We start from the raw sequence: 26027 nt of genomic DNA on the forward strand, positions 1-26027 counted from the left end.
ACACTCCCCTAAAGCCCCAAACGGTCATCCTCCTGCCAACCTGTCTCTCCAGCTCTTCGGCAAAGGCATCGAGATCCAGGTCTTTCAGACGCTCCGGGTTTTCCAGGATCTCCTCCAGGGCCCCAGCAGGGTTGGCGTCTTCGGCCGACTCATCATATTCCAGGGCGTCAACGGCCATCTTCCTTGCCCATTCATAGGTCTCCGGGTGAACTCGGGACCCGTCCAGGACCTCAATGTAGGAATCCGTGCTAAACAACAGCAACAACAAAAGCGGAGGAATGTGCTGGGCTTGTAAAGGCAACTGAAACCCCTGCCTGCTGGAAGATTTGGTGAAAGAAAGAACTTCTCCACTCAGCACACTGTTAAACTATGTAAGTCACTACCACAAGAAGCAGCGATGGCCAGTAACTTGGATGGCTTCACAAGGTTAGCTTTATCCTCTGTGAATTCATCCAGCAACGGCGACTAGTCACAACGGCTGTGCACTACCTGCAGGAAAAACTTCCTAACTGTTCTAGAGCCATACGACAATGGAACCAATTACTTAGAGAGGCAGTGGGCTCTCCGACACTGGAGGCCTTCAAGAGGCAGTTAGACAGCCATCTGTCAGGAACGCTTTGATTTGGATTCCTGCATTGAGCAGGGGGTTGGACTTGATGGCCTTACAGGCCCCTTCCAACTCTACTGTTCTATGATTCTATGCAGCGTCAGAGGCAGTAGGTCTCGGAATGCCAGCCGCTGGAGAACACAAGTGGGGGCAGCTGCCGTTTAGGGTAGGCCCCTTTTGGCCGAATCCAGCTGCTGAGCTCTTCTGAGGTCCTTACACAGGATTACATGCACCAACCACAAATGTGTGAATATATTTGTAATATGCTTCAGTATACTGAGACACGGCTGTGCATGCCATACAGGGATCCTCGCTGGCATATGGTACTGTATCCTTATAAAGGATTAGACAAATTCAAGGAGGAAGACAAGGCTATCAGTGGCTACTGGCCACAATGGCTATGCTCCACCTGTACTGTCTGAGGCCGTTACACCTCTGAGTAACAGTGGCCAGGAATCACAAGCGGGAGAGAGTTGCTGTTGGGCTCCAGTCCTGCTTGCGGGCTTCCTGTTGGGGCATCTGGCTGGCCACTGTGCGAACACAATACTGGACTAGATGGGCCCCCTTGGGCCTGATCCAGCTGCGGGGTTTCATCTTGTGTTCTTTTGTAATGCACCTGTTGTTCATATAACGAAGCTAATCACACCACATCAGGGTGTGCGTGTGTGTGTATCACCTGGCTTGAGACCAGCCTGCCTAAATTGCGGCAGCCGGCCAGCCACACGGTTCGCTCTCTTGCACAGAACGCACAGCTTGAAGCACGCAACGACAAGCTTCCCCTGGCTGAGGGGGAATAAAAACACTCCAGCCTTCTCCAGCACTCGCCTGCCGCCACTCACCTGTCACCCAGCGAGGCTGTGTCTATCTTGATGAAGCCGGCGCAGTTGATGAAGACTTTGGGCCCCATGTGGCACATGGTGACGAGCTGGGTCCGGTTCTCCAGGCGCGTATTGTTCTGCTTCAAGATCTAAGACAGAGAGGGCGCGGAGGCATTTTGCCAGCTGCTGCCAGGAAGAGGCACAGGCCTGGCAGCAAGGAGCTGCCTGCGAATAAAGGGGCAGGGGAGGGGGGCTGGGCCAAAGGGCCTCGCTGCACGTCTCCTTGCACCCAGGAAGACGCCTTATATCAAACCAGAGTGATTAACTCAACCAGCCCATTGTGGTCTCCTCTGACTAGTGGCGACTCTACAAGGTGCCAGGCAGGGAAGCGCCCCTCCTATAACCTGCTACCTGACCCACTTTTCACTGGAAGACTTGCATCAGGAACTCCTACCTCTAGTTACATCACGGACCACACAGGCGAGAAGCCCATTATCGAAACTGAGTTGCCTCTACCTCGTTTAGTTATCGTTTATTGTTACAGTTTTTACTGTCTGCTTTCTGATATTCTGTTTTGTATGTTTTGTTATGTACATCGCTCAGAGTGGCTGGTAAATCCAGCCAGATGGGCGATTAATAAATCGAATAAAATAAAATAAATAAATAAATGCTGCCAGGGATTGAACCTGGGGCCTTCTGCACGCAAAACAGGGGCTGAGCCACTGAGCTACGGTCCCTCCGTATACCTCCTATGAAGTCAAAGCCCTGGTCCATCGAGCTCACTGCCCTTAGTGGCTCTCCCGGCAGGGGCCTTCCCCCTGCCCCCCCTTGAACGTAGGACCTTCCTGCGCACAAAGCAGGTGCCTGCCTTACCACGGCACTGCAGCCCTTCTCCCATGAAAATGAGGTTTCTGGACAGAAGTCACAGAACAGTAAGAGCCCAAAGCAGGACTGGCCTTTACACCACGGGGCAGAGAGAGGCAGCCCCCTCCAAGGGGCAGACGCACACAAGCGCCAGATATTGCGACCCCTTTCACGTATTTATCTCAGGAAGCCTCAGTGTCTTGGTGCCAGCAACGGCCGTTGGATACATGCACCCCCAGCCCACTCTAGACACGGTGCCCAGAGAGGCGGAAGGGACTTGCATACCTTCAGCAGGTGAGTGCCCTTGCGGGGGCCCAAGCCACAAACATACTGCAGGAGGGCCTGGCTGTGCGGGTGGGCGATGGCCCGGTTGACGTCCACTCCCACTTCGTTCACGCGGTTGATGAACTCGCACTGCAGGGCGTTCAGCAGGTCTTCCTTCACCACATGCTCCTGGCCAAGCAAATGTGCAGAGAGAGAGGAACACACCGCTGCTATGCAGCTGAACTCCACAGGGCACGACTGCAGAGCTTGGGGCAGCCGCCTCCCACTGGCCTGCACACACACACACACTCCACGCAGGATGGCTGTACTGGAACACCCACACCCCAGGACAAAAGTTCAAGTCGAGGCCAAGTAAGCTCAGCGCAACTCAAGAGGCAGGAGGCATCATGCTGGGAGCTCAAACACCCCCGCCACAAAAAAACCCTGCCTTGGATCAAGGACACTCTCTCTTAAAAACAAGCACCCGCCCTCCACCAGCGTTTGGCCTCCCCAAGCTCAGCAACCTATGGGGACTACGCAATTCAATCATCATCATCATCACTGGGTTGCACCCTACTAAATTCTGCTCAGAGTAGAGTCAAGTGACATTAATAGACCCAAGTTAGCCATATCCATTAATTTCTATGGGTCTACTCTGAGGAGGACTAGTGTTGGATACAACCCACGGTGAATCATTAGATTTCTTATCTGCCCTTGGCTATGAGGATCCAGAGCGGGTTACAATATTTTAAAACCTACTGACATCTGGCAGGCACTTTCACTGCACTCTTTTTCGGCACCTGCTTAAAACTTTATTTGTTTAGGCAAGCCGATCCAGACGCACCGATGCTGATGTGTTGTAAGCTCTTTTTTCGTCTACTGTCATTTCTAAAAATGTTTTTAATTACCTGTTTTTAAACTGTTTTCAGTGATAACTTCAATGGACTTTTTTTGGTAAAAGGCTTAAGAGGGTTTTTACAATGAAGCGGTATAATAAATTTGGCGAAATTAAACTAATAGAACAGACTGCAATCCAGAGAAGAGCGTGGGTCCTTCATCTCGTGTATATCAAAGGGTTCGGGTAAAGAGGTAGGGATTCTCGGTCATCTGTTCTGATGGAGCTAACAAGGGGAAGTGACAGATCTATGCAACAAACTGCATTCTCTCTCTCTCTCCTCCCTCCTTGCCCCCCCATAACCCCAAACACAATCCCTTGTTTTCACAACATGCCTCTGGCTTCTGCTATTTTAGCAGACAACAGAAAGCCTTTGCACAGTTACTGAATGAAAGCAGGGGCCTTGGCTCATGGAAGTCTTTGCCCAGCATCGAATCCTGTTATTTGTAAAGGGACAAGAAGGCCTACCTTCCACGCCAGAACTTCTCGTTGTGGAGTTACCTGCAAAGGGTGGAGCTTAAGGCATAGGATGTCCTCGTCGGAGCTGCAGACCTGGGAGAACTCAATGAGCGGGTCCTGTATGCGGCGAGCGAGGGAGATGGCCTGGCGCAGCACAGGGGGGTAGTCCCGAAATTCATTCTGCAAGACAGCACGCACCAGAGGATTTAGAACCCGCCTCTCACAACTGCATGCAAGGCGGCTCACGTGAAATCCAAATAATAGCAACTACAATAAAATATTGTGCTAAAAAGAAAGGGAAAGAAAACTAAAATGAAGTGATAGCAATAATTAGAACTATAGTTTGAAAAAACAGCAGCAGATACCAAGATCCAGAAAATACCTTCCTAGTGAATTTTTATTTTTCAAACGTGCCATGTTACTGATGATTCTGGGCTCTAACAATAATTTAATTTTAAAAAAAGCTAGACATTACATAATGTAGGAAACTATAGTTAGACTCTGGAACTCCCTCCCTCAGGAGGCAGTGATGGCCACCAATCTGGATGGCTTTGAAAGACGATTAGACAGATCCCTGAAGGAGGAAGCTATCAGAGGCTACAAGCCACGATGGCTGTGCTCTGCCTCCGGAGAGCGTGTGAATGCCAGTTGCCGGAAACCACAGGACAGGACAGTTGCCCTTCGGCTCAGGTCCTGCTTGACGGCTTCCCTTTGCGGCATTTGGCTGGCCACTGTGAGAAGAGGAGGCTGGACGAGGACAGGCCCCCTTTGGCCTCACCGAGCTGAAGGGCTCTTCTGGTGTTCTTAAGTTGTCTTACAGCAAGTCAAGCCATCAGTCCATCTATCTCAGTATTGTCTAGGCTGACTGGCACAGCTCCCCAGGGTTCCAGGCGGGGTCTCCCCAAGCCCAAGCAGGAGATCCCAGGGATTGAGCCCCAGGCCCTATGCAAGAAGAGCAGCTGCTCTGCCACGAAGCAGCTACGAGGTGGGCCCACAAAGGGCTTACGGTCTGGGACGCCAACAGCGTCACGTGCAACACCTGGAAGCAAAGAGTGGCATGCAGCAACTCAGGAACGTGGCTTTGTCCCCAGGGTGGGCAAGGGGGAAGGGTCTTTGGGCTTACTTCTGACTTCTTGCTGTTCATGTAGAGAGTGGCCAGCTCGTTGTCCACCAGCTCCACCCCGATGGAGGAGAGCTGCTGCCCTTGGTCCAGTTCGTGGGAAATGCGCTTCACGTCCTCCATCAGCATCTGGGCATCCCTGAGGAAGAGGAGGCAGAGAAGGGAGCAGCTGAGACCTTTGCCCCTCAGGAGGGTGAACGGAGCTCCACCCTGCACTGGGGGTGAGGGTGCCGAGTGGGTTTGAGAGGGAGGTCAGAGGGCTCCAGCAGGCACCTCCGGGCTCACCTGTTCTCTCCGGCAATTGTGACCACGTGGGGCTTCTTGCCGAGCAAGAATTTCTTCAGGGTTTCGATATCCTGAGCCTGAGGGCGAGAGCAAAGGGCAGAGTCACATCATAGAGAGAATGAACACCAAATGGGACACTCTTGACTTCCCAGCTGACGGTTCCTGGAAGCAGATCCAGTGGTGGGAAACCTGCACTGAGCAGGGGGTTGGACTCAATGGCCTCGTAGGCCCCTTCCAACTCTACTATTCTATGATTCTATGAACCCCTCCCATCGGATATGGAGGCAGGACTTGGGAAGCCTTCACACTGCCAGTGGGGAGTGGGGGGTGGAGAGGAGCTCCCCTTCTCACGGCTGAGGAAAGATGCCCCAAGCCAAAAGGCTTTATTTATGCCTGCTTCCTGGGTTTCTTCATTGTGTCAACAACTATCTGCCCTAATCAACTGGATGGAGTGAGCGGCCATCTGTGTTAAGATGAGAGGAACAGCAGAGCTGGCGTAGGCCTTACGTGCCTCTGCAGCCACACGAACTGCCCAGCTCGGCAGCAGAGCTCCCACTTTGCATGCAGGAGGTCCCCAACAGCATCTCCAGTAGGGCTGGGAGAGGCCCCCTTGCCTGAAACCTTGCAGTGCCGCTGCCAGTCAGTGCAGACAATACTGAGCTAGATGGGCCAGTGGCCTGACTCAGTAGAAGGCAACTTCCTGTCTTCCCTGTTCTGTGAAAACCAGTGTGGTGTAGTGGCTAAGACTACAACTTGGGAGACCAGGGTTCAAATCCCCGCATAGCCATGAAGCTCCCTGGGTGGCCTTGGGCCAGTCACTGCCGCTCAGCCTCGTGAGAACCCTATTCACAGGGTCACCATAAGTCGGAATCGACTTGAAGGCAGTACATTCTGTGAAAACAACAGAGAAATCCCTGTTGATGTGGGATCCCTAAATGTCTGGCAATGCCTATTAGCAGATTGGCACCAGAAACAGCTTCAGACATTCCGGTTTCTCTGGGCCCGAGGCCGAAGATGGGCACAAGGAGCCCTGTGTGTCCTGACCAGCAGCACAATGAAAACAGAGAGGGACTCCTGCTCAGTGACTGTCTGAAGGGAGCCACCCTGGATTCCCCTGGCAGGCCGCACAATCTCCCCTCTCTCCGCTCACCTTTCTCTCTCTCTCCTCCTCCCGCCAAGCATTCCGACGTTTGGTGAAATGCGGCAGGCGCAGGAAATCGGTGACCTCACCTTCCCCGTTCACCAGGGCGCAAAAGACAGGGTGGTCTCTGCAAAAAAAAGGAATGGGGTTGTTGGAAATGGGGGAGGGAATCTGGGAGGGTGCTGGGAACACAGAGCCGCCAAGATTGCCCCCAAGCTGCCCTACCTGGCGGAAGAGAAAGCGATCCCCAGCACCCGGATCCCTTTCCCTTGGTTTTCCTCCATGAAATCGTCGTCTTCTTCTACCTGCTGGTCTGGCCGGTAGGGAGCCACCTTCAGCCAGTTGTGTAGCTTCCGGCTGCAAGCCTGCCAGGAGGGAAAGGGGTGTTTGTTGTTCCATGCAGAGCAAAACGGGCCCCGTAGCGAGGAGGGGACGGTGCCTTGTTGAGCAAAAACACCACTATTCGCACCCATCTGACCAACTGCCCAAGTCTTGTTCCCTGGAGCTAAACTCCGCCGCAGTACTACGTGCGCTGGACTGATCTGCTTCGCATGCCTTTATTCTGCACTTTTCAGTTTCTAAAAAAACCCTCTCGGTCTAGCAGAGAGGAGCAAGTGGTGTTTACGATGTCACCTGTTTGTGATGGGGTGGTGGAAGGAAGTCAAGGGCTGGGCAAGAGCTCCTTCCTCTCCCATGCCCTCGTTCAGTTCTGTGGGCATTACTAGGCACTCACCTTGATGACAAACTCCTTGGCTTCCACCAGCAGCTTGTTCCTCAGCTCCTTGGCCATCTGCGGATACAGGAACTGGTTGAGCGCCCGCTCGATGGCCAAGGTGCGCTGCCGGTTCCACTCTTGCACCTGGTGGCTGAACTCGTCGCGGTAGTAGAACTGCTTGATCTCTTCGAAGTAGGTCTGGTCGCTGCCATACCTGGAGAGGGAGGAGGACGGGGGGAAAGGCTCTCAGTGGCTCCAAGCCATGCTGGCTCTGTTCTACCTGCACTATCGGAGGCACTCAGGCTCTGAATGCCAGTTCCTGGGAAGTGCAAGGGGGAAGACCTGCTACTGCACTCATGGCCTGAATCTGTTCACAATTCACATTAATGATAACATTAATGACGTGGACAGCATTTGGGAGGATGACAATTTAGCAGCTTTGGGGAAGGGGCATAGCTCAGTGGTACAGGGCACCGGCCTTGCATCCAAATCCCCAGCGGCATCTTCAGGCAGGGCTAGAACAGACTCCCTGCCTGAACCCCTTGAGAGCCACTGCTGCCAGTCAGTGTAGGCAAGACGGAGCTAGATGGGCCAATGGTCAACTCGGTATAGGGCAGCTTCCTATGATCATAACAAATCTAAAGATACTGCAGGCAAAGCCTGAGAAAGGACAGAAAACCCTGCTGACTGACGGGAGCATTCCTGGGCACGTTGCCACGCTAGGAACACAGGAAGCTGCCTTGCACTGAGCCAGACCGCCGGCCCATCTAGCTCAGCGCTGTCTGCACTGACTGGCAGCAGCTCTCGGGGTGGGGGCCTTTCTCAGAGCTACCTGGAGACGGCAGGGCAGGATGCAAAGCAGGTGCTTGGCCACTGAGCTACTATCCGTCCGGAAACGCCACGATGGATTCCTCCCCCCGCGGTGCAAGTCTTTGGGAGGGAGCAGACTCACCCCTCAACGCCCTTCATGTCGATGCAGATGTCGATGGCCAGCAGCCCCTCGTCTTTGGCCAGGCAGATCTTCAGGAACTGCTCGTCCCGCAGCTCCTTGGCGGGCTTGTTCTTCAGGTACTTGAAGGAGTAGGCGTAATGGGCCTCGTCCACGTCCTGCCGAGGGGAGAAGGGGAGGAGGCAGCACCTCAGGAGGGGCAGGCGGGGACAGGCCCGCTTCCCAGCGATGAGGAGGAATGTGCTATGGCTTCACCCACCCTCTCAGCAGGCATCCCTGGGGACACCCCAACCACCCCAAATGCCATGCGGGCTCTCCAGATTGACACACACTCTCTTTGTCTCTCTCTCACACACACTCCAACTCAGAGTTCAGTCTCAGAATTGCTGTCATGTCCAGGAATACAAGTGTGAACCCCTTTGTGGTGAAGCAGTCTTAAACTACGAAAGAACGGCAATAAATATTTCTGAGCCAGACACGGTTTGAGCAGAGCTGCTCTTCCCCAGAGTGTTTCCAATGCACCTATCCTCAAGACTTTTACCCACTGCTTGCTGGAACAGTTTTCAGAAGGAATTTATTTCCCTGGACACAGGCGGTGGTCTCTGCTTCTCCCTGTCCCCCTGGCCTGGTCTTCCCATGAATGCATCTCTTTATTACACTGACATCCTGCCTCCCCCCTCAAGGTGGTCTCCCCCCAGCCACCCCCATTTTATCCTCATGAATATTAGGCAGGCGCCATCCCTGCTATCTTTTCGGCGCCTTTTGAAGACTTTCCTCTTTCAACAAGCCTTTTAAGTTGAGACCTTATCCCAGTCCGCTTCTGTGTCAGAATTGTTTAATATGTTTTTTAATAATGTTTTTAACCCTTTTTAAGGTTGTTTTTTAAAATGTTTTTAATGCTGTTTTGCTTTAATGTATTTTAAGATCTGTTTATGATGTTTTAAAGTGTTTTAGTGCTTTGTTTGCTGCCCTGGGCTCCTGCTGGGAGGAAGGGCGGCATACTAATTAATTAATTAATTAAATAGACTACCCTGTAAGGTAGGGTCAGGCTGACAAGAGAGAGCGTGTTAGTGTGAGCCAATAAGACCGGCATGGCTGGACAGGGCTCTGGACTCAGGTCTCCCCAAGCCCTAGTCCCACACATTCCCCACCACAACACAGCTGAGCCTCATAACCCCAAATCCAACCCAAAGCATTTGCCTGGGAACAGCTTGTTCTGGCCCTGGGCAGGCATGTACCCCCAGGCGTTAAGCCCCACGCGCTGCCAGGCAGGCAGCTCCAATGACGACGGGCACTGCTCTCACCTTCTTGCCCTTCTTGGTCGGAGAAACGTTGAGCTTGGCCCTTTCCTGGAAGGTCTGCCGCAGCACCTGCCGGACCAAAGGCTCCCGGGCAATCTGCAGGGCCACCATGTAACAGGCCCCTTCCAGCACGGCTTCCGGGGTGGGGAACTGGCTGCGGAGAGAGTGGCGGTGAGTCGGGTCAGTATGTGCCACAAGATGTGCCTTCTGACAGGTCAGCACCACAGAAGCCCCCCCACTCCTCCCACCAGTTGCGATCCATAGCCACCCGCCTCCAAATCCCTCAGGTCCACAGAGCACTCAGCAGAGCTTACCAGTACAAAGAGAGAAACACAGGCGCACATCTATAAGTAACGCAAGCCGTTGGAAGCAATGCTTATGAACGAGAAGCACAAGTAAAGCAACAGCAAAAGGGAAACATTAAACGCCTGGGAAACCCGCAGCAAAGGCAACATTTTATGGAGAAGGGCCACAGCTCGGTGGCAGAACATCTGCCTTGCATGCAGAAGGTTCCAGATTCAATCCTCAACAGCATCTCTGGGGAGGGCTGGGAAAGTCCCCCTGCCTGAAACCCTGGAGAGACATTGCTGCCAGTCAGTGTGGACAGTACTGAGCTAGGTGGGCCAGTGGGATGATTCAGCATAAGGCCGCTTCCACTGTTCCTGTTTTGAGCTGCTGCCCAAAGGAGAAAACCAGAGCAAAGGGGCCTGACTGACCCCCAGCAGCCAGGAGGGCACTCCAGAGCCGTGGCTTTTACCTGCAGACGTAATCCTTGGCCAGCTCCAAGGGCTCCGCCGGGAACTGCTCAGTCTCGTGGCGCTGGTAGCTGTCACGCAGATTCTCGCCAAACTGCTCTGGCGTCAGTCCAAACTTCTTCGCTAGGCCATCTGGGGGGACAGGAGGGAGGTACGTATGCAAGGGAAGCACAAGAATGGGAGGCGAGGGTGCCGGTACCTGTCTGAACTTACAGGCCCGGTCAGTGAGTCTGAGGGTCCGACAGACGTCTGATCTCACTTCCCCATAACGCTGGACTGTCCACCTTAAGCACCCAGACCATGGAAGGGTTTCCCCAGAGAAGTTTGCCTGGGGCCTGCTTCCTTCTGTGCCTTCTAAGCTGCCTCTGAAGACAGTATTATTCCAGCGGGGCAGATCTCGGATTTGGGCCTTGACCAGTCTGCTCTGAATGGCTTCCCCTCAGCCCCAGCGGCCAGCATGGCCAACGGTCATGGACGGAGGTCTGACAAACTTTGCAGGGCCACTGCAGGTTCCCCACCCATCAGACAGCCACGCCCTTGGCCTCACTAAAGGGAAAACGAACCTGGGTGCCAAGTCCCCAAATGGCTTGCCTCTCCCCTCCAGTGAACACAGCTGACTTGGTGCAGAGGCCAAGAGAGCCCTGAAGCCGTCACCTACCCAGACCTGCTGTTTGACAGATGGTGTACATGTCCCGGCGAGAGGCCTGCTTGAGCTCCGGCCCCTTCTGCTCTTCATCCTCCACGTCCTCTCCTTCACCTGGAAAGAGAGGAAGAGGCCACTGGGAAAACCCTTGCAGGCAAGAAGGGCCAAGAGGCCACACACCAGAACGAGAAAACCCTGAGGGAGGGGAGGAAAAGGGGACCCCCCGACAAGAGAGGCAGACCTCCTCTCTACCTCTTGGAGGAATCTGCGCAGAAAAAGCATAAACGTCTCATCTCCCCTGGCCTGTTGCCCTCCAGATGTTTTGGACGACAACTCCCATCAGCCGCAGCCACCGACAAGTCGCAGTCCCAAACATCTGGAGGGCACCACGTTGGGGAAGGGCACATTAACGTGAGTTTGGTAACACCTCCTGTGAGACCAAAGGGGAGAACTGAACAGAACACCACAGTGGAAACTCATCCGCGCTTGCCACCTTTACCCACAAAGATGTTCTTTATGATATTCTTGGGTGGTTTACTGCATATTTTAATGGGTTTCATTTAAATTATTTATTTATTTATTAAATTTATATTCTGCCCTTCCTCCTAGGAGGATCCTCCTAGACACTTCCAGAAGGGCGGTTTGGTAACAACAACATTGTGATCTTTATATGTCCTTTCAATTTGATAATTTCTGTAAACTGCTTAGGTCTATTTGCTAAATACCATCTTGAGAGGCACATATACATTTTTCTAAATCGGAAGGACAACAGCCTCCATTGGGGGAGGCCCAGCTTTAGCACTCTTGCTACCCGTGGCGATCACAGGGAGGTGGAGCGATGCTCCCCATCTGCAGAAAGCCAAGCTCCCAGAGAGAGCACATGCAGGGGAGCCAGTGCCTGCCCTGGTGGGAGTGAGGAGGCGGTCACCTTGGCAACTCAGCCACCTACGGAGCCCCAAGCTGGAGGCCACATACCTTCCTCCTCGTCCCCATCCTCGTGGACCCGCTTGTGCTTCTTCCGGTTGGCCTTGGCCGCGTTCTGCATCTTGGGGATGTCTCGGCCATAATACAGCAGGAAGTGGTTGTACACATCCTTCAACTCGTCCATGGACTGCACATCCTTCAGCCTGCCAAAACAGCAGGTTACAGCGTAATGGGGAGGGGGGTGGTGCATACGAAACAGATCTTGCTTGACTTGAAATGCGTGTGGCAGAAGCACACTCTTCAGCCCACGAGTGGAAGGAGCCACGGAGCATCTGGCTGACCACTGTGAGAGCAGATGAGTTTCTGGCCCAATGCAGTAGCTGGGCTCTGATGTGTGTCAGGACACCCTCCTCAAAATACAGCGACCAGGAAGGCCCCCCCTCCCTCCCAGAGCCAGAGTTAAAGAAGAATTCAAAGCCATCCCTCTGATCAAGGAAGACGGACGGCAAAAAGAAGAGCCAGTCAAGAAGGGAAGGGCTGATGTGTTTTTCCTCAAGAAGATCCCAGGAAAAGAGGGAAAGACAGACCAGGAGTGAAGAGGACAAAGCATTGGCCTGCTCTGGCGTTTCTCCGAAAAAGCACAAATCCGAGGAGGAGAGTCCGTCCGTACCTCTCCATATCCGTGGTGTCCAGGGCCCTGATCCCGTCCGCCAGAGGCTTGTCTGGGTCAGCAGAGATCTGCTCGTACTGGTAGGCCTGCATCTTCTCAAAGAGCCTGGTCAGGTTCTGCTTACGGATCTTCAGCTGGGTCCACTGGAACAAGGGGGCGGCAGAGGAGAGAGGCGTTGTCTTCAGTCCTTCCCTCCAAACAGCCCCCCCGCCCTGTACAATTTCATTTCCTCAACACTTCCAGTGAACCTTCCTTGGATAAAGGACTGCACAGCAGCAAGAACTGAAGCTGAGGCAGGGAGCACAAGGGTAAGAACAGACTTGGGAGTGTGGGAGGGGGGCTTCCTTCCAGTGGGCCAGGCCACCCCGCTTGTGGAGGCCAGCAAAGACAAGCAAGCGGACTGGAAAGGGGAAAAGGAATCGGGGTCATGCCCACAAGGTGGTGCAGCAGGAAGTCCAAGGGCTTAGCTAGCTGGCTAGGTACAGGGGAAATCCCTCCTGCCCTCCAAGATAATCTAGTTGTGGGTGTTGAAGTTTGCAAAATGGTCAGATCTAGGAGGCACAACCCTTTTGGTACAGGAGAACAGTGCCCATTTCCCTCCCTCGCAGGGAGATCTTGCTCAACGATATCACGGGAGGATCTCTGGTCTATTTTTCTTTCTTTTTTAAAAAAAGACAGCCCTTTCTATAGTGGCCAGGTGGGATCTCCTCAAAGTGCCTGTTAACAAGTAGTTCTGAAGCAAGGCGGCATGCACCTTCCTCTGAAACAGAAAGGAGGAGGACTCTAACATCCACTCTCCCTTTGCCCCCAGTGAAAAGAGTGACGCGAGGCAACGCTTGGTCAGCTGAAGCGACTCTTAGCAGAATCACGCCTTTAGGAGACGTGGCTGGGCTGGAGCCTCACCTTCTCGTCCCATTGCCAGACCTGCCACAGGTCATTGATGTGCAGCTCTGGCTCCACGTACTCCTTCCTGTAGAAGGCGATGAACGGAACCTGGGGGGGGGGGAATATACCAGGAAGCCCTGTTGACTCAAGGAGGTTGTGGTCACACGGAGAGGAGCGTTGCTTCACCGGACCTGCTGCCCTCCAGATGTTTGGGGCCAGCCCGCAGCAGTCTGGCCACGTTCTTGGGCTACAGCTCCCATCAGCCCCAGCCTCATAATGGCCACTCCAAAACATCTGGAGGGCACCCTCCGGGGGAGGCAGCAATGAGCAGGCACCGCAGGAGCCCCCCATCCATCCCCATGAAGCACAAAGAGTTCAGCCATCCCATCCCCCCTCACCTCAAAGTGCTGGTTCCTCATGAAGTTAAGGGCTTCTTTGATCTTCTGGATGGTACTGGGGCCCTTGCGGCTGAAGCTGCTGCTGGCCTGGCCGCGGTCCATGTAATCAGCACTCTCCTGTGGGGCAGGGAGAGAGTCATCGGCTGCTGCAGCAAGAGCTTTCTGCGGCCGCTCCTGAAGAGCTGGCAGAGTCCACAAATACGCACAGAGGAGCTTCCCCTGCAAAGCAACCACCTCCTCCAAGATGGGGCGTGATCTGGGAGGGCACAAGCCTCACTGGAAGGGATGGGGCAGCTCAAGAGAGTACGAGGACTGATTTCAAGTGGGCCTCTGCCCCCAAATGGGGGTCTATCTCCTGTTCTGCTGTCCTTAACGGTGCCACAAAACTTCTGCCGGACAGTCAGGCTTGTCTGCGTGCCAGACACAGCCGACCATGAAGCCCATTTGTGCTTCGCTGACAATAACAATGACCCTCAGCAGGATTGCAAAAGGGAACTCTGGAGGGGCAAGGACTTAGATTCTCTCTGCTCAACGCCCCAGACTCTGCACAACGCCCCAGACTCTGCACGATTAGAGAAACACTCCACGATGCTTCAAGAGCAGCAGCCGCAGCCCTTCCTTGCTTCCTCCCCAGCAGGAGGAGGAGCAGAGCCTTACCTGTAGGGAGATGGTAGGCATGGCAAAGGCGTTCCGGTAGATCCAGTCGGCTTCTTCTTCCAACTCGTCGTCTTCAGCGTTCTTCACAGGAATAGAGCGCAGCTGGGAAGAGGAAAATGGAACAGCAGAAGTGAGGTTTGTTGCCAGAGCTTAAGCAGGTGGAGGAGGCCACATTCTGTAAACCAAGAATAGGGACCCACCCACTGCAGCCTTAATGATGTCACGGGATTCCAACTCCCAGCGGCCAGCATGGCCAACGGTCAGGGATGATGGGAGTTGGGAGTCCCGCAACGTCTGAGGGGCCCACAGAAGAAGCATTCTGAAAGGTTTAGAAGAGGCATCCCTTCCTGAGAGAGTGGGGAATGCCTCTTAGGACAGGAAACCTGTGGCCCTCTAGCTCTTGCTAGACTCCAAATCCCAGTGGCCAGTGCGGCCAACGGTCAGGGGAGATGGGAAGCTGGAGTCCAGCAACATCTGGAGGGCCACCCAGGGGCTTTCACCCACCCTTCCTGCAAATGCAGTGACAAATGCCAGCAGTTTGTAGGTGGGACGCAGGGGAAACGGCAGGCAAGGACGGGGAAGCTCCTCACCTGGAACCTTTCGGGCATGTCGGTCACCCGGATCTCGTTGTCCTGATCGGTCAAGTGGCTGCTCTCCAACTCGCTGGGCTCGTACATCTCAAAAATGCTGCGGCGGCTGACCCGCTTCTTGGTGGTCTTCTTGGGCCGGACGCGGATCTCACCTTCCGTCTCCTCCGGCTCGTAATCGTACTCCTCCTCCAGCTCCTCGTCGTACTCGTTGTATTTCTCAAACTCATCGTAGTCAAAGTCCACGCCAAAGATCTCCTGAGCCTCTTGCAAAGCACTTTGTGGGGGGGGGGGAGAGAAGAGAGAACAGGAAGGCCTCATTACTCAGCCACTCTCAAGAAGGTCCTTGCCTCGGGGAGGACAGAGGGCAGCCGTGGCAGGATGCGGGTGTCGAGGGCAGCCTGCTTGCCCACACCGTGCCTTATTTGGACGGGGGGGGGGGGCTAGGGCAAATCCAGGCTGATTCCTCCCATCAAAAAGAGCTGGACAACTCCAGTGGCCACGCAAAGGAAGGCGCTTCTGCTTGGCACAGGTTCCCTCCCTTCACCTAGGTCTGAAAAGAATGGCCAACAGCCTTCTTCCGACTTACGCGTCTGTGTATCCTGGGAGTTTCTTCCTCCATTTGGGCTTCTTGAGGGGCTGCCCGTCATCATCCACAATGAAGTCATCGATATCTGGAAGAACAAATCAACAGCAGCGACTCAGAGGCTGCTTTGACTGGACGCTTCCCTCTCCCTCGCTCTTTGGAAATCACCAGACCTCAGCTAATTGTTGATCTCCTCCCAATAAGATACACCTAGTTGTTTGTGTGTGTATGTGGGGGGGAACATTCAGCCAGGTTCTCCTCTTCCCCAATGTCTGGGAAACACTACTATTTCATCATGGGGACTCCAGGTTGAACAAAAACTAAACTAAATTAAAAGCATGCTGGTTCTGCTGTAGATGAGAACTCTATGGCTGGATTCCGAATCCTTGAAAGGCGAATGTAGAAAACTCGGACCGCTCTTTGTCAATGGGACTCGTGACAACACCTCCCTTCCACTGACACCCCCTTCCTGCAGCTTCACCTGGCATCCTTGCCGCGGAGAGCCCAAAGGCCATCAATACGTACCAGACTCATCTTCCTCCTCCTCCTCATCTTCGTCAGCCGCGGCAATGGGGCCATCAGCGCCCTCTCCCCCATCCTCGCCCTCCCCATCCTGGAAGATTTCTTCAGCGATGGCTTCCTTCTCATGCTCCTCCTTCCCATAATCCTCCTCTTCATCATCCTCATCGTCCGACATCTTCCGCACCCGCCTGAATTTTTGCTGCCGAGGGGAACATAGAGCATTTATTTATTTATTACATTAGTATACCGCCTCATAGCCGAAGCTCTCTGGGCAGTTTGCAACAATTAAAACATTAAAAACAAACATACAAATTTAAAAACACATTTTTAAAAACAATTTAAAAACATCTGCCAGCCTCCCTCTCGAGAGAGAGGGTCCTACATCTTCTGGGGCAGCGCCTAAACAGGCAGCCCCTGTTCTCCACATTCAACATATGCTATCCTGGATAAACTCTTTCCTAACCCTTTTGTCTGCCACGGGAGGCCTCCATCCTGTCCAGCCAGGCGCTCAGCATGTCACTCCCCCAGAGCTTGGAAAAGTTACTTTTTTAAACTACAACTCCCATTAGCCCCAACCAGCATAGCCACTTGAGTTGTAGTTCAAAAAAGCAACGTTTCCAAGCTCTGCACTCCCCACCCAAGAAGATGCGGACCTCATCAACATTTAAGTTTGACTGCCCCCACCTGGCGCCCTCTAAATGTTTTGGACAACAACTCCCATCAGCTAACGGAGCTTAGGGAAAACTGATCTGTTGTTGCAGAAGGCTCTTGTCATCCCGAGTGGTGGTGTGAGACTTTTCCTGAGGGAGGTTATTGGGCTGGCCATGGGTCCAACTCCCTTCGTGGAAAAGAACTCCACTGAATCAAATCAACAGCAGAGCAGGGTTAGCTGAGGAAGGAGCCCACCCTGGACTTACTCCAAATATTGTCAGGGCACAATGTGCAACTTACTCGTTTAACTTTGACACCCAGGTTTTCTTCAATGAGGTCAAAGTCGTCATCCTCAAGACGGTCGTCAAAATCTAGAGAGAGAGACAGAACGTCAGGACACCAGACAGCCATAAAATGAAGCCAGGAAAGGCTGGGGAGGAAGAAGGAAGGAGAGGCTGTGGGCAGGTGGAATCTGAGGCCAACAAATGGCCCTGGGCTAGCCCTCTCCAGCCTGGTGCCCTCCAGGTGTGGTGGACTACAACTCCCATCAGCCCCAGTGGGAGTAGTCCCACACCTAGAGGACAAGCCCAGGGTACAAAGGGCAACACTGCACCTACTCGTGGCCGGCTGGCCCTCTCCTCCAAACTTACTGCGCTTCCTCTTTTTACGGCCGACGTCGTCCTCGGAGTCTCCCGAATCGCTGGCTTCCTCCTCCTCCTCCTCCTCTTCATCGTCGTCGTCATTAATGAACCCTTTCAGGTTCCCCTGCTCATCCTGGTCATCGAGGTTCCCGTCTTCCTCCTCCTCTGATGGGGGCAGAAAACAGAAATAAACAAAACTCGGGGCCAGGGCGTCAGGTGCTGAAAAGGGCAGATCTGCAGGAGCCCCGGTGGAGAGTTTAACCAAGGGGTTGTTTGGCAGACCTGTTTGGTAGCTGGACAGCCATCTGTCGGGAACGCTTTGATTTGGATCCCTGCATGGAGCAGGGGGTTGGACTTGATGGCCTTAGAGGCCCCTTCCAACTCTACGATTCTATGATTCTATGCCCTGATCTTCCCCATTTGCTAGCTTACAGTGGCCTGCTGAAGGTGGGGGGCAGCCCTATCAGACATGTAGGTATTTTGATGGGCAGAAGAACGAAAGAGCAGCCTGCTGGATCAGGTCTGCAGCCCAATTGAACCAGCAGGCCATTCCCAAGCAAGCAAACCCCTAATTCAGCCAGGATGCAACTTCAGATCCTCGGAGGCTTCGCCACCAGCCAACTCGGAAGCCTCTGTGGACCAGAGCCCACAAACGCACTGCCCGAACCCCGCCTCTACAGTGCCGCGAGAGCAGAGCACAGATGGCTGCCTACTGTTAGGCAGCTTTCAGGCGCTGACTCATATGCTCGTGCCCAGATTGTTGATGTGCCTGGAGCGCAGCACCATGCAAACAGGCGGGGAAAGTGAAGAAGCAAGCAAGCTCACCGTCTTCATCCTCGACAAACTTCTTGGGGGCCCTGGGAACAACTTCCCCGTCTTCATCATACTCCTCCTCAGACTCCTCAGCTTCACTCTCCACGAAATCGGACATGGCTGCAGTTGCAAGTGGAGCCGCGTGGGAGAGGAGGAAGGGGCCAAGTCACCGAAGGAAGTGGCCCCCCCCCCACCTTTTCCCAGGCTACAGCACCTATGAGAAAAGGAGACTGGATTAGAAGGCCATCATATCAAAAGGCAAGAGGATGGTTGGGAGGAGCAAAGTGCAGTTCTGACTGCGGGAGGGAAGGCAATGTTGCTTCAGAGGCCACCTGGAGATGGTCTCTCATGCACCACAACAGAAAACCTCCAGGGCTGGTTAAACCTATTCCCCATTACATCCAAATCAGAAAATTGTGGTTTTATCTCAGACCACAAACCAGAATTTGATGTCCTGGCTTGTAGTTGGGAATTAAACCACAGTTTCCTAGTTTAGGTGCAATGGGAAATTGTGCATTAACACCACTCTGAAGTCTTGCATTACAACACAAAAGTAAGGACAGACAGAGGGGGCAGGCACAATCCTCATTCGTTATTGGACTGAGATTGGTACCTCTTAAATCAGGTCCTTGTGAGCAGAATAAAAACTTGTGCTAGATGATGATGATAATAACAGATCCAGCCACACAGGGACAGGACATGTACCTCAGGTATCAACATAAGCCAGACTTTAAGAATCATATGTTTTCACATTCCAACCTTCAGCAACCCAAATGGGAAGCAAGCTGGCCAAGGCTAGCTTATTCCATAAACTGTCATGTAACTCCTGCAGTTGGATTCAAAAGAACTTTGAAGGAATCTCTTTGGCAAAGATTGGAGGAGCCAAAGGAGGGGATGGAGACCGTCAAGAGTACCCATAGGAGAGGGGCAGAGCTGCGTGAGGCACCCAAGTCCCCTTCCCTAAGCCATGCGGTTTCACCACTCCAACCCTTTGGCTGAGTTTTGGACACTGACAAGCAAACCAAGAGGCTCCTTCGGGCCACAAATCCAGCTAGTCCAAATCCACACTTGGCTACCAGGTTATCCTCAGGGACGCTCCCTAAATGCTTCGCAAGGCGCAACACTTGCACGACAACCAAAACAGCTGCACAAAGATGCATTTGCTTATGTCTCTTGGTCCCAAAACGGGGCAGACCTAGAGTTCAAGTTGCACATTCCCCAAGCTATGTGAGGACGGATGGCCTCTTGCCAACATTTTGTTTACAACTGACAGGGACGAGCAACCGAGGGCCAAAGAGTCTTTGGGAAACACCCCCGGAGGGGCAAAACACCAGTGTGGTGGGCTTCAGCAGGGCAGTAGCAGTGACTGATGCCACCGCCCAAGCAGCAACTCCCAACCCCAGAGCTCTGGTCCAGGCAGACCTTCCTCCCTGGGCCAAACAGACCAACTCAGGCAACCCTGAACGCCAATCGATAACAAAGTCACCATGTCTGCAAGTGGAACAAAGCCTTCATGAGCAAATGCACTGCTACGATTTTTTTTCCTGCACTCCAAGCCATCTCCATCCTTTCCAAGGGCGTATTATGATTGCCCAAACAATACTTTGCATGGGTGTTTCTATTCATAAGCAAGTTTCTAATTATAAAGCACCTCTCTCTCTTTTCTTTCGTTATAGCAAAAGCAGGAATCGCTCCTGTTCTTCCAGCCTTACGCGAGCCACGAGACTCTTCCCTCCACTCCCATCCTGTGTTCCAAATGTTTGCCAGCAGAAATCTCAGAGCTGGAAGCCCAGGTGTGGGGAACCTTTGGCCCTCCAGCTGTTGCTGAACTATAGCTCCCATCGTCTCCAGCAAGCATGGCCAATAGCCAGGGATGATAACGGGGGGTGGGGTGCCAAAGATGTCCCCCACATACACACCTGAGCCAACCCATGCAGGGAAGGGGGTTCAGAAGGACAAGGGGCATAACAAGACTGCTGCACTGAACTCAGACTGAAAGCACGGCTTGTCAAACAAGGCAGAGATCTCTGTGCCTCCTCACACACATTTTAATTAGTACTCCCACGCCTGCCTCTGCCTGGGCTGTTATTCCAACAGTAATGTACAGGCATCTGAAATACACTGGGGAAGGGTTGTCGCTCAGTGGTACAGATCCAGCCTTGCACACAGAACGCCCTTGATCTAATCCTTGGCAACTCTGCGTTTTGGCCAGGAAAGACTCTTCTCGGTCTGAAATCCTGCACAGCCACTGCCACTCCGTGAAGACAATACTGAGCTAGAAACGCCAACGGCCTGAGCCGGCATAAGGCAGCCTCCTATATCTCTGTTTTCTTGGCTCTGCTCAGGACTTGGTGGTACCAAGGAATCTGGACGTGCCCCTTTGAACTTCATCGTGTTTCTGCCCCTAGAAAGAACTTTATTTTCATATAGCTTCCCTTGGTCCTTCATACACAGACAGCTAGCGTTCAGTTGGATATGGCTGGAGGTCACTCACCACAGATCCCTGCCTCAGAGGCAGAAAAGGGGGTGTGTGCTCTCCACTATGGGTTCAGATGAGAGAAACCAGTAGAAATCTAAGATTTGACTGGGGCAGTGAGAAGAGACAGCCAGAATCTTCTGCAATAAAAGAAAACTGGGCAAAGGTGGCTGCTGTGGAGCTCCTCAAAGCAGAGCAATGGGGCAACACAACCGACAGGTGATTTCTGCATAGAAATGGGACTCCTGCCCCATTCAACAGGAAGGGCTGGAACCCAGTGGCAGGGTTTGCACGCAGAAGGTCCCAGCTTCAATCCACAAGATCTCCAGGCAGGGATGTCCCCTTGTCTGAAATCCGCTGCCAGTCAGTACAGCCAACAATAAGCTAGATGGACCAGTGATCTAACTCTATAGAAAGCATCTTCCTATGCCCAGGGCTGTGGAGTCGGTACGCTAAACCTTCGACTCCGACTCCTCTATTTTTCTACTGTCCGACTCCGACTCCTTCATAAATGGCAAATGTATATTAACTAGTAATAACAAATTTACTGTAGTAAAATGGTACTGTATTTACTATTTACTATAGTAAAACAAGGCATTTCATCACCACCACGTCAATCATCAGGCTAGATTGATAGGACATAAAATATATTTATTTGACTAAAATTTCTGAACAAGAAAACTTTCCTAAATTCCTATAAAAGTTTTTATTTTGAAGCTGGAGTCGGTACATTTCTACTGACTCCGACTCCACAGCCCTGCCTCTGCCCCTGTGCTGCAAGAGCAAATGCAGGCTGAGGGACAGGCGGAGAATGGCACTGCCCACTGCAAGTACGGCCTGCAATTACGAGCATCTCTTTGTTTGCCACTGCGGAACGTCCATCTTCTCAGCTGCCTGGGTTAATAAAACACATCACCTAGAGAACGCTCTAGAGTGCTCCCACATCACCTCAGCAATCCTTATGCCAGAACTATCATCACCATATTGCAGCAATATTTGAACTGTGAGCTTCCTGCTTTGCAACTCAAGTCTCTGCCACGATGCTACAGGACCTCTTTAAATGCTTTGCTTTTCATACAGCTCTTTCAGAGAACTCTTCCCCAACCTGGTGCCCTCCAGATGTTTGGGACTACAGCTCCCATCAGCCCCCGTCAGCATGGCCGATGGGAGTTGTAGTTCAAAACCTCTGGAGGGCACCAGGCTAGCAAAGTCTGCTCTAGAGTATCTAAAGGACCATTGTTCACTGGTAGAGCAATTCTTGGCATGAAGAAGGTCCCCAGTGGCATCTCCAGGTAGGCTGGGAATGTTCCCTACCAGAAACAGGGTGCCACTCAGTGCAGACAGGTCTGAGCAACATGGACTCATGGTCTGACTTAGTATATGGCAGCTTCCTCTCTGACTTCTCTGATCCAGTTCAGTGAGTCACTTCGAACCCAAGCCCAATCCAGTTTTCAAAAGCTCCTATTCATCAGCTCATGGAATGTGGGGCACCCCTGGCATGTGGAGGTTATCAGAGGCAGTTTAGGAGAGCATCAGAGAATGCTCATTACCGCAAGGTAAGTGGACTTCCTAGAAAAAAGGCAGGAGATCAGGGTAAGGAGAAGAAGCTCATGCACCTTCTTCCTCCAGGTATCTAGCAAATGTGGCACAGTGGCTGCAGGAGGAACGGGGAACTTTTGACCCTTCCGAAATTGCTGAATTTCATCAACTCCAGCCAGCTGGGCCACTTGGAGCTGAGAAAGACCACAGGTTCCCCACGCCTGGACTACAGCACTGGAAGCAGGAAAACATCTAGGTCTAACTCCCTATTCCCTCAGATCCATCATTAGCCGCCGTGAGACACTATTTCCCAGCTGAAGCTACCTCAAAAGGCTTGTTGGGAGGCTAAAATAAGACAAATCCACATGTGTTGCTGCACGATCCTTGAAAGAGGGGGGAAGAGATGCACTGGCTTAAAAATAAAAGGTTTAAGATTTATAGCCCAACCCATTACAAAAGAGTTTGAGTGCAATATGAAACATCCAACAAAAGAGAACAACATAAATTACATTTGTGCATGTGATATTACTTATTATTATTAATAATAATAAAAGGTAAAGGTGTCCCCGCACTTGTAGCGCGAGTCATTTCCGATGACGTCTTGCGACGTTTACTAGGCAGGCCGTATATATGAGTGGGATTGCCAGTTCCGTCCCCGGCCTTTCTTTACCCTCCAGCATATGCCGGATACTCATTTTACTGACCACGGATGGATGGACGGCTGAGTGGACCTCGACCCCTTTTACCGGAGATTCGACTTCCTCCTTCTGTTGGAATCAAACTCTGGCCGTGAGCAGAGCTTTGGCTGCATTACCGCCGCTTACCTCTCTGTGCCACGGAGGATCTTAATTAATAATAGCATAAATAATAAATTAACAAGATACAACAAATGATCACATTCCTCAGAATTTGGCCTTGGTGGTTCTAATGTCCTAGACCTAGAGGAAGTGAGGGAGAGGATGGGTGGAAGATGAAGGATGAAGCAGAGTAGAGGGAACCTTTGGCCCTCCAGATGCTGCTGAACTACAACTCCCATCAGCCCCAGCAAACATGGCCAATGGCAAGGGATGATGGGAGCTGGAGTTCAGCAACATCTGGAGGGTCAAAGATTCCCCATATCTGGTGTAAACCACAGCCTCCCTCAACCTGGAGCCCTCCAGATGTTTTGGGTGGTAACACCCATCTGTCCCAGCCAGGATGGCCTTGCTGCCATCAGCCTCAGCATCATATAGGTGGGCTGGCAAGGGCTGATGGGGAGGGCACGTGGTTGGCGAAGGCTTGCCAACCTTTGATGGGAACAGAAGAAAGAGCTAGACAACAACACCGTCAATACCACCTAACGTTTCTAATTTATCCTAGCAAAAACACAAATGGCCATAGCAATCGACGTTCAACATTTTTCCAGGAAGAGCTTCAAGAAACACGATGGCTGAAACTGGACTAACATTGCAAAATGTTTCTACCCACCCACAGAGCAGGCACTAAAGCACCTCCCACCCTGCTAGGGGCTTCCGCACAGGATACAGAAGGGGAACTCAGTCCTGGCCACATATTGGGAACAATGGGGGGGGGGGGAGAAGAGAACAACATGGAGCAATTGCTAGACAGAGGGAGGAAAATGTGAGAGGCTTCTTCAGAGAACTCCCTGAGCAAAAGACACAACAAATAATTTTGCTGGCACCTTAAAAGCTAATATATTTATTATGCCAGGAGCTTTTGTAGACTAGAGTTCACAATGCTGTTGTGTTTGACAAACTGGGGTCCCAGAAGCTCCTGCTGCAATGAATCTGCTAGCTTTTCAGATTCTTGGTTTATTGGCTTTTTTTGCTGCAACAGACTCATACTGAGAACTGAGAAGACAGGAGGGAGAAATACTTTAACAACTACCACCAGCAAATTTCAACCCCACACTAAATGTTATTTATCTGGTATTAGCAACCTACTACAAAAAAGTTTCTAAGCAACTTACAAAAAGGTTAACCCCCCCCGCAAGGATAACATAGAAAACAATTTCCATTAAATTGTTCCTATAACCAGGGGTGAGGTATATCTGTGGCTATACCTATAGATATGTGAAGGCCTGAGAAAAAAACTGGAAAAATTCAGGGAAAAACCACATTCTTTTTCTGAATTTTCCATGGTTTTTCCAAGCCTTCATATCTCTACCTCCCTGCAGATGTTGTTTGGCTCCAGCTCTCAGCAGCCAGCATGGCCAATAGTCAGGGATGATGGGAGTTGCACTCCAGCAACAGCCACGGACGGCCACAGATATTCCCCACCTCTGTAGTAACTTATAAACAAAATCAGAGAAAAACAAATTAAAATGATTTTTAATTTAATTATAGCATGAAATAATAATAATGGTAGTGATGGTGGTAATAACAATACCAATGATAATAATGCTAATAAAATTTCAATCCAACACTAATAACAACAAACAAAATTCAAGCCCAGACTAGCACTAGTAAATGATAAAAACACATTTCAACCACACACTAACAAATAAGCAAGTTCCAACCAAGCACTAACAACGATAAACAAATTTCAACCCTAGACTACTACTAGTAGGAAAAATAATAAAATCAACCAATTTCAAGCCCAAATTAATAAAAATGAGGGCGATGGGCAAGGTTCAACCCCACTCCAATGCTGAGTTTCAACCACGCACTAGTAACAAACAGATCCCAACCCCCACCCTAAGGCCAATGGAAAAAATAGGCAAGTTCCAATGCCTTGCAAATAAATGAACAAACAAGGACAGTTCAGCCCCACCCTAACAATCATCACCACCGTATTTCAACCCCCACACTTGCTTCCCTAGCAACTAAGACACCCCCCAAGTCCTCTTTCTTGGCCGTTCTGTGCCGTCACCGCTCCACCCACCCACCCCGTTTTCAAAATGCCCTATGTTTGGGGGGAGGGTTGGAGAAGCATTGTAGTTATATTGCAATGCATTGTTGTTTTCCGGTTTCATTGCTTGTCATATAAACTTATTGTATCGGTTCTTTTGTAAACTGCTTGGGCTGCAATCCAATACATGTCTACTCAGAAGTAATCTCCACTGCGTTCAATGGGACTTACTCCCAGGTAAGTGTGTATTGGACTGAAAACTTAAGAGACTGTGTTAGTATTAAGCGGTGTGTGTATATATATATGTGTGTGTGTATTACATATTTGTTTTTTATATATACATATATACACACCTTATATATATATATATATATATATACACACACACACATACGCACACACATATACATACACACTCACCCCCCCCATTATGAACCCCACACGATACTCTCTTCCTTGTGGTCTCAACGCCCCCCTCCAGCCTGGAGGGGCACAATCAAGGCCCCGCCCCGAAAAGAAAACGAGCCCCTCCCGCTTCTTTCGGGCCTAGCAATTCTCTCTCCCTCCCTCCAATTTGGACCCGCACGCACCCAGCCGGGCCTTCAGCCTTTTGCCTCCCCTCCCCGGGGCCTAGAGGAGCTCTTCAGGCCGCAAGGAAGCGCGAGGGGGCGGCTGGGAGTGGGGGGGTCTCCGGGCGCGCCCCCTCTCCTCGCCGGCTTCTCCACAGGAGCGCCACAGCCACGCTTGGGCCTGGGGGGCAAAGCAAGGCCTCGGCCTCCGCCCAGGCTCACCTCCGCCCGGGTCGACCGCCCGAGCGACCGCGCCGGCCTCTCTCGCTCTCTTGAGGCAAAATGGAGGCGTCGCTCCGACAGCCGCAGCGGCGAGACTGGTTGGTGGGGTGGGGGAGGGGGGGCAGCGGGCGGAGGAGCAGGAGAGAGCAGGAGGGCGTGGGGGCAGAGCGGCTCCCTCGACTTCCGGTTCCGGTGTGTTAAGCGAGTCCCAGGTGGCAGCA

At 52.1% G+C, this 26027-nt stretch overlaps 1 protein-coding gene across 4 annotated transcripts in view; it reads right to left on the minus strand.

Moving 5' to 3' along the window:
• The window catches only part of SUPT6H (SPT6 homolog, histone chaperone and transcription elongation factor), a 37167-nt gene that overhangs the window by 9353 nt on the left and 1787 nt on the right, over positions 1-26027 (minus strand). For 2 of the 4 annotated variants that reach the window (XM_061604947.1, XM_061604946.1), the window contains exons 2-25: positions 18163-18364; positions 17347-17502; positions 16997-17067; positions 16049-16244; positions 15527-15611; positions 14941-15214; positions 14351-14452; positions 13694-13810; positions 13314-13403; positions 12411-12553; positions 11792-11943; positions 10832-10930; positions 10176-10305; positions 9422-9572; positions 8121-8275; positions 7187-7382; positions 6679-6818; positions 6463-6580; positions 5313-5389; positions 5031-5166; positions 3950-4087; positions 2575-2742; positions 1447-1574; positions 41-248 (exon numbers count right to left, since the gene is read on the minus strand). In XM_061604947.1, coding sequence (XP_061460931.1) covers positions 41-248; positions 1447-1574; positions 2575-2742; positions 3950-4087; positions 5031-5166; positions 5313-5389; positions 6463-6580; positions 6679-6818; positions 7187-7382; positions 8121-8275; positions 9422-9572; positions 10176-10305; positions 10832-10930; positions 11792-11943; positions 12411-12553; positions 13314-13403; positions 13694-13810; positions 14351-14452; positions 14941-15214; positions 15527-15611; positions 16049-16244; positions 16997-17067; positions 17347-17502; positions 18163-18268 — 3336 coding nt within the window. In that variant the 5' untranslated portion in view covers positions 18269-18364. Of the gene's footprint in view, positions 1-40; positions 249-1446; positions 1575-2574; positions 2743-3949; positions 4088-5030; positions 5167-5312; positions 5390-6462; positions 6581-6678; positions 6819-7186; positions 7383-8120; positions 8276-9421; positions 9573-10175; positions 10306-10831; positions 10931-11791; positions 11944-12410; positions 12554-13313; positions 13404-13693; positions 13811-14350; positions 14453-14940; positions 15215-15526; positions 15612-16048; positions 16245-16996; positions 17068-17346; positions 17503-18162; positions 18365-25605; positions 25731-25806; positions 25955-26027 lie in introns of those variants that run through there. The other 2 variants (XM_061604945.1, XM_061604948.1) reach the window with 2 other exon arrangements.

This window comes from Rhineura floridana, chromosome 21 (assembly GCF_030035675.1).
Source record: "Rhineura floridana isolate rRhiFlo1 chromosome 21, rRhiFlo1.hap2, whole genome shotgun sequence".
Lineage (NCBI taxonomy): Eukaryota > Metazoa > Chordata > Lepidosauria > Squamata > Rhineuridae > Rhineura > Rhineura floridana.